Source organism: Kryptolebias marmoratus, linkage group LG5, assembly GCF_001649575.2.
Source record: "Kryptolebias marmoratus isolate JLee-2015 linkage group LG5, ASM164957v2, whole genome shotgun sequence".
In the NCBI taxonomy this organism is placed as follows: Eukaryota; Metazoa; Chordata; class Actinopteri; order Cyprinodontiformes; family Rivulidae; genus Kryptolebias; species Kryptolebias marmoratus.
Window position 1 is genome coordinate 894,107 of NC_051434.1, and position 7,623 is coordinate 901,729.

Genomic DNA, 7,623 nt, shown 5'->3' on the forward strand with positions numbered 1-7,623 from the left:
CTGAGGTCAGACCTTCTCTCTGAGGTCAGACCTTCTCTCTGAGGTCAGACCTTCTCACTGAGGTCAGACCTTCTCTCTGTGGTCAGACCTTCTCTCTGGTCCAGCTCCTCTCCTTCAGGACTGAAAGAGTCAGTTGAACAGTTCATTAAACTCATGACTCTGATTCAAGGACTTTTTCTGGTTAAACTCAGGACCAGGTTCTCTTTGTTCTGATGGTCTTCTTTCGTCCTCAGAACACGAGCCGGTCCGACTAGCAGGAGGTTCGGACCGCTGCAACGGCCGGGTGGAGGTCTGGAGGGACGGGGAGTGGGGGACGGTGTGCGACGACCAGTGGGACCTGAAGGACGCCGACGTGGTCTGCGCCCAGCTCGGCTGTGGGTTCGCCCTTAACGCGACGGGTCAGGGCGGCCCGTTTCCCCGGGGCAGAGGACCCGTCCTCCTGGACGAGCTGAACTGCACCGGGAAGGAGGACAACCTGTGGGCCTGTCCGTCTGAACAGGACCGGTCCGACTGTGGACACAAAGAGGACGCTGGTGTGGTCTGCTCAGGTCTGACTACTCCAGAACCGCCATGTTGGATTTAATCCAGTCTGAGACACGTCTGTCCCAGGACAACAAGTCATTAAGTCTTTGCTGCTGCTTGTAAATTATTATCATTTATTGGTTTTCTTACATGTTGGGACAAAAGACAAAAATCCTGTTGATGAATTTTAAACACTTAGGTCTTTTCTGTATTTGTGGAAAATAAAAGTATCCAATTTTAAAATAATAAATCATAAACATTAGGCCAGTTAGTTGGATATTAGAGCCTGGGTGACGTTTACTGAAGCTGAAACTGAGTTAGTAAAGGAGGAAAGTTGGAAATGAAGCTCTGAACGTCTCTTCCTGGTGTTTGTGTCCAGAGATGAGAGCCGTCAGACTCACCGGAGGTCTGGACCGATGTTCTGGGAAAGTGGAGATCCATCGGAACGGCAGCTGGGGGATGATGTGCGACAACTGCTGGAGCAAAGATAAGGCCAGAATGGTTTGCTCCATGCTGCAGTGTGGCCCCGAGCCGCTGAATTATTCAGCCTTTAATCCTCCGTTCACTCAGAGCAAGGACACAGCATCGTACTTTTATAGCTGCAGGAAAAAGTCTTTCCAGAGTCTCTGGCAGTGCATCGAGTACATCAACAGTGAATTTTGCTTAGGATCGAACCCTTCAGGTGTCATCTGTAATGGTGAGGGTTTCATCTGTTCTAAAACTAATATCTTTTATCAAAGTGCATCTTATAAATCAAGCTGCCATCAGGTTCCTCAGACCTGGAGTCAAATGTCTAAATGAGATGTTTCATCTACAGCTTTGGTTGTATCCAGTTACTGTGGGACTGATTTAACAAATAAAGAATTACTTTGATCATTACAAGCTTTAAAATCGATAAATCTGCTACTTCTCCTCCTTCTGCAGGTTCCCTCGGGCTTCTTCGCCCAACCACAGAGAGCAGAACTGAGGTCAGCAAACAGACGACGGGTAAATATGTCAAACACTCGAATCGAATGAAGAAATAAGAATACGGACGCTGAAATCTGCTGAAGCTAAAACTGAGATGTTAAAGAAGCAGAACAGCAGCCAGTTTCTGAAGGAACCGCAGAGATCTTAATGTGTTTCTGTGGGGAAAATATTTATAAATAAAGTTAGAAAAACTCAGTCCCAGCAGCCATCGGCTGAATGAGCCGAAGGTTCTGATGTATAAACAGCTGAAGTCTTCTGACTCAACATTCACACTTTAAATGTAGAAAATGACCCATAAAGCTTCTGATTGATCTCTGAGACACGAGCCAGATGTGATGAAGATGATGTTTCTGTTAATCCAGCTGCAATGACCTCAGCAGCGGCGGCGGTCAAAGATTCACCGTCACCGTCTCCAGAACTGCTCAGCACCATCGCCCTGGCTCTGGTGCTCCTCGTCTTCCTCATCATTAACACGGTTCTCTGCTGCCTGTACAGAAGACGACACGGTGAGCCTTCGTCTCTTCCATGTCTGTCTGGTTTCTGTTCAGCCCGTTCGTAAACTCGGTTTTCTGTCTGCAGCTTTCTTGCTCCAGCAGACGCGCTCCAACCAACGACGTCAGGCTGAAAATCCTCCGAACAACGATTCTGTAAATCTGGTTAAAGTCACAGCAAACCCACAGCAAACAGACAGTAAGACGTCCGACATCCCTGAGAATATCATTTACTGCTTCAAATACTAATAGTTTCAGTCTTTTCTTTCATCATAACCTGGATTTTTACACTGTAAGCACGCCGTCATGCAGTTATCTCCCTGTTTTTGTGTTTTTGTGTGAAAGTCGCCTCCAACAGCAGGTTTCTTTGGACGCAGCTTAGTAGCGCTGACAGCACGTCAGTAGATACAGACTGTGAGCCGTATGAGCCGGGAAATGACCTGTCTGTCGGTTTATCCACCTTCCACAGTGAGCGCTTCGTTTCTCACCCTTTGCTTCTCGTGTTTCTGCAGTTTGCGGTTGAAGCTGCTCTGCAGTTTGGCTGCAGATCATGCTGAACGTGGGTTTGCAGGATGCTGTGCGATTAAACTGTTGCATCGTGTCGTTCTGCAGATTCTCTGCGATACAGAACAGACATTAACCCTTTGATGAGACCTTCGGCTCTCCACAGCCTGTGTGAGGAAGGTGAGCCTCCTGCCGGCTGTCAAACCGTCACTGCACTGAGCTGAACGGGTTCCTTCTGTCATCATCTGAACACAAGCTGAGGGACGCCTCAGGATGAAAACACAGAAACTCCCTTTTAAAGCCTGAAAAGGCCAGAGAGGAACGAAACGTTCCTGTGTCAGAACCTTCAGAACCTTCAGAACTTTCAGCTGATGAGACTTTTGGTTTTAATCCTTTTTAAAATATTTAACTTTATTTACAAATATCTTCCCATAGAAGCAGTGTTGTCTTTGCTTCAGCTGCTGGCTGGACTTTTAGCTTTTCTCCAGCCTTTAGCTCGTATTTCAGCCTTTCATATGAATACATGAAAGGATGAATACATGACTGTAACACAACTAATCTGATCTCCAAACAAGAGAAAGACTCCGGAGATGAACTTAGATATTTTCACTTTTCATTTCCAGGCCTTGAAGTTCCAAACGAAGCGGCAGCAGGTTTGCTGAACGCTAACGGAGGAGCCACGGATCCGAAATATGCCCGAATATCAAAGATCTCTGAGGACTCGTTCGACTCCTCCAGCACCTCCTCCGGCGAATGCTACGAGAACATAAACCCTGTCTGTGACCCCGGCTGTGACCCAGGTGAGTCCAGTTCCTCCGCTCTGAGCTCAGCCCTGTTTCTGTGATTCTGAAGAGTTTGTCCCTGTTCATCACCACACATCTGATGTTCAGGTTTTATTTTACTCTTTTTGTCGCCGAGGCTCCAAATTCCTCCTTTTCAGGTGGGGAAAATGCTGGGGTGGGGGGGTTTTGGGTCAGTGGAGGAGTAAAAGATGAAACTCTGGAAATAATCTGACATTTTAATTTCTGTAGAATCTGTGGGCGTTTGACGAAAACTTTCTGTTTCTCTTTGTTTTTGTGGGAGGAAGTGATGAAGAGTCGACCTGAAACTAAATGCAGTGCTGTGCTCTGAAATTACAGAACCAGAACCGGCCCGGCCCGCAGTCTTTAACCCTCCGCTGTACTCAAACGCTCTTCTGTTCCAAGCTGACTCGAAGCAGCAGAGTTCAGGTAAACGGCACCGAGCAGCAGCTACAGGTGTGGGAATTTAAGGAGTTTTTAACGACTTGTTGTTTGTTTGATCATCAGATGATGAAGATTACTGTCCTGTGAGCCCCGACTGAAAGCCTTCCTCTGAGGATGATGATGTCATCAGTTTACAGGAAACAGAGAGGCGTTTTCACGTCTCACAGGAGGAAACACAAACTTTAAAATCAAACTAAAACATAAAAGAGCTTAAATTCAAACTGGACTGTAAATAAAAACTAAAACTGCAGGCGTGTAAATCTCTGTAGAGTCACTGTTGAGACTAAAAATAAGAATAAAATAATCTTTAGTGCTTTTTATCCTCTGTGACCTTTGTGTTCTGTTTGCCTGAAACGACCCGACCTGCAGCTGCAGACATACTCTGAGTGACTCAACCCGGAGTTAAGGGGAACAAGGTTTAACTCCGGGGCTTTTCTTTACCTTCTTTTCTGGTGTTGCAGTGAAATTACCAGATTAGATTAAACTCCAGACATAAAAACCTGAAGAAGAAAAATTCACTTAAACTCACCTGAGGTTCAGGTTGTTTTCACTGCTGCTGAACCTCATCAGGAGGTTCTGATCCGGTTCTTCTTTTAGGTTCTGTCCGGGTCGTTACGGGTCCGCGCCAGACTCTCTGTGATGTCTCCAAGAGGCCCTCATGACCTCATTTCCTGTTCCTCGGACCTCAAGCTTTGGGGATTAAACATTAAATGTTTTCATTTAATAAGTCGATCCTGACTCTACGGTGGCCCCGAAGGGTCAAACACATCAACAACACACTGAAGGTATAACAGTAAATAAAACAACCTATAAATCCATACAGACATGATCCGTGACAGCGGTTAAAAACTTGGAGAATGGTTGGATTCGACTGCAGATTTATAAGGATTTTCTTCAGAAACAGAGTTAAAATACACTGCCCGAAGTGCTACAGCTACCTGCTGCTGCTATTTAATCTGACAAATAATCCCATAATTCAGTATAAACAAACATGTAGTGCAAAGCCACATTTTATTAATATCACTGTCCTTACAGTGTTAGAAAACGGGATTCTTTGATGAATTGCTTAGCATCGCTAATGTTCAGCTAAACTAGCTTAAAGCTACAGTTAACATTCAAAGCTGAAACAATGAAAACAATCTAATTCAAACTCTGAAAGGGAAACTGAAAGTGTATAACTTAGAACTTGTCTTTACCTTCTGATTTAGGCTGACTTGTCTTGTCCTGCTGGAAGTTTGATGTTAAAAAGTTAAATTAATACCGGAAGTAGGAGCAGCCGTTAGCCGTTAGCTCCCGGAGTTAACGGTCAACTGAGGGCGGCTTGTGTTTAAAATACAAGATTATTCTGCTTCTAAATTATTAAAAATATGTTAGAAAACGCATCATTAAGAGTAACATGAAGAATATAAACGTTTAAACCTCCAAATATGTTGCTTTGACTCCTTTTGGGTTGTTTGTAACTGATCAGGATACTCATCCGGGGACTTAATGGCGCATGCGTACTTGCCTGTAAACAAACCGACACTATGTTTTCTTGTAAGGACTCATCACAACATTAATAGCACTTTTCAAGGTTTTCTGCATGTGCTAACACTTTAGTTTTTGAAATTACTGTCTGCTATAAATGAATAAGAACTTTAAATAATGTTGTGTGAGCTGAAAGCTGCTGGTTGAAGCTTTTCTCTACAGGAAACACCTGAGTCCAAACAAACACGTGTTCTTAAGGTTTTTTCTGCTGTTTTAAAAGATTTTTTTGCTGTTTTTAAGGGTTGTTAAGGTGTTTTTATAAATTGTTCTGCTGTTTTAATGTCTTTTCAGGTGTTTTAAGGTTTTTTCCTGCTGTCTTAAGGATTTGTTTTAAGGTGTTAGGATTTCTTTTGCTGTTTTTAGGTTCTGTTCTGCTTTTTGGGATGTTTTCAATGTTTTTTCAGCTATTTTTCAGGATTCTTGTGCTGTTTCAAGGATTGTTCTGCAATTTTAAGGATCATTCTGCTATTTTTAAGGATTATTCTGTTATTTTTAAGCATTGTTCTGCAATTTTAAGGGTTTGTTCCGTCTAGTTTCAGCCTCTTAAGCAACTTTCAGTAATCATTCATCTGTTTCTGGCTGCAGCTTCAACTGTTCAAAACCAGCTTGCATTGACATTTCAGCGTTTAAAACAGTTCAGCACAGTTTCAGCTTCTTCAGCATCTTTTAGTTAAATCATTCAGCAAAAAAGCATTCACACTGCAATTTCTCTAGTTCATCTATATTGTCCCACATAATATTTCTAAATAAAAGTCTGTTCAGCTGAACTGGCTGCTGACCCATATCAGACGAAGGTGGAGGATGAAGTTTAATTTGATTTAAAAAAACAGTAAATCTTCCTGTCAGATTGGATCAAATAAGCTGTTCTGCCGTTCTTACAGATGAATATAAACCAGAATCCTGAATGAGTCTGAATTAAAGTAGAGATTAAAAGTCTGCAGGGAAAGATTAAGCCAATGAGAGTCGGTAAAATGACTCGTTAATCTCTTCGTTTCGTTTGTTTCAGTGGCCCGGGTCCATGGAGCTCCTCAGAGTCTGGATGACGGCGTGGATGGTGGGCTCCAGGTGGGACACAGGGCGAAGTCACCCCCCCTCCCAGCCCAGGTATCTGAAGTTCACCTGACTCCAGTGGTTTCCAAAGCTGGGCTTGGAACCCACTGTGGGCCGTGAAAGACCAAGTAAATGGACTCAAATAGTCAGGACCAACTTCTTTAGCTTGTTTTAAAAATAATTATTTAAAGCTAAATTCAAAAGTAACGACTGATTTTTATTTGTTGGTTTTTAGACGTTTCTATAACTTCAGTCAGTTTCGAGTCATTTCAGAAATCTTTGTTGGTTTTTCTTTCTTTAACAAAGATATAAAACAAATATTTCCACATCTGCAGGAACACATTTGTGTGGTTAGTTCTCCGTTTATTATGATAAGTTTAAAGGAGTTAAACGTAACGTTCGGAGACGAACTTTCTTTTTTTTATACTTTATTTTTAATTGTCAGATTTACATTTTTATACAGCACAAAAGTTTACAAAAATATGAGAAAAAAGGGAACAACAAACGACACTCAGAACAAATAGGTCACCAAGGGAGGGATACTGCGAAGCAAAATACCTAAACCACACACACCAATTCGGCAAGCAGGTTACAATGTACTTAAATTTTCATGAAGAGTCCAACAGGCAAGGGATTTGTCCAAATTTACCAGGTCCCATCCATCCCCCCCAGCACCCCCTCACATCTTTCACCCCGAGTAATGTACAAATAACACTCAACTTGCTTTCAAGTTCTTATATATAAACCATTTATACCAATATTTTTCAATTTTGTCCTGTTGTAGTCTGAGGGAGAAGGTAAGCGTTTCCATATGACATATTTCTTCTACCGTGGCTGACCAGTCTCTCACAGTCGGTGGGCTCCCGCTGAACCATCTTCTTGTTATTGATTTCTTTCCTGCTATCAATAATATTTTCAAAAGATACTTATCTTGAACGTTGAGTTCATTTGGTAGATTACATAAATACATAGTTTGAAAATTGTGCCCAATTTCAAAACCAAGTATTACTTTTATTTCTTTAACTATAGTTAACCAATAGGGATAAATCAGCGGGCAGCCCCAAAATATGTGAAAGTGGTCAGCCATCACATTATCACATTTTCTCCAACAATGCCCAGTTACTGCCCTACCGGTCTGAGAGAATGTTCTTTTGGGGGTTATAAAGAACCTAACCATGTTCTTCCATGAAAATTCCCTCCAAAGTCTTGAACTGGTGGTGGTGGAGTTGATTTGGCAGATGTTTAGCCACTCCTCCTCCGTTAGTGTTATGTTCGCCTCCCTTTCCCATGTATTTTTGATATATAGTGTTGATGTT

General features: G+C 42.6%; 1 protein-coding gene and 1 long non-coding RNA gene across 3 annotated transcripts in view; one reads left to right on the top strand and one right to left on the bottom strand.

The window, feature by feature from the left end:
* LOC108238751 (deleted in malignant brain tumors 1 protein) overlaps nucleotides 1-4,050 on the top strand; it is an 8,121-nt gene extending 4,071 nt beyond the window's left edge. The window contains exons 4-13 of one of the 2 annotated variants that reach the window (XM_017421039.3): nucleotides 234-548; nucleotides 902-1,219; nucleotides 1,447-1,509; nucleotides 1,854-1,997; nucleotides 2,071-2,181; nucleotides 2,328-2,450; nucleotides 2,595-2,666; nucleotides 3,110-3,286; nucleotides 3,626-3,715; nucleotides 3,794-4,050. In XM_017421039.3, coding sequence (XP_017276528.3) covers nucleotides 234-548; nucleotides 902-1,219; nucleotides 1,447-1,509; nucleotides 1,854-1,997; nucleotides 2,071-2,181; nucleotides 2,328-2,450; nucleotides 2,595-2,666; nucleotides 3,110-3,286; nucleotides 3,626-3,715; nucleotides 3,794-3,828 — 1,448 coding nt within the window. In that variant the 3' untranslated portion in view covers nucleotides 3,829-4,050. The remainder of the gene's footprint in view (nucleotides 1-233; nucleotides 549-901; nucleotides 1,220-1,446; nucleotides 1,510-1,853; nucleotides 1,998-2,070; nucleotides 2,182-2,327; nucleotides 2,451-2,594; nucleotides 2,667-3,109; nucleotides 3,287-3,625; nucleotides 3,716-3,793) is intronic. The other variant, XM_017421040.3, reaches the window with a different exon arrangement.
* Nucleotides 1-5,212, bottom strand: part of LOC108238752 — a 13,278-nt gene extending 8,066 nt beyond the window's left edge. The window contains exons 1-2 of the long non-coding RNA XR_005233199.1: nucleotides 4,927-5,212; nucleotides 4,260-4,420 (exon numbers count right to left, since the gene is read on the bottom strand). This is a non-coding gene — a long non-coding RNA (uncharacterized LOC108238752). The remainder of the gene's footprint in view (nucleotides 1-4,259; nucleotides 4,421-4,926) is intronic.
* Between the last annotated feature and the right edge of the window lie 2,411 nt (nucleotides 5,213-7,623).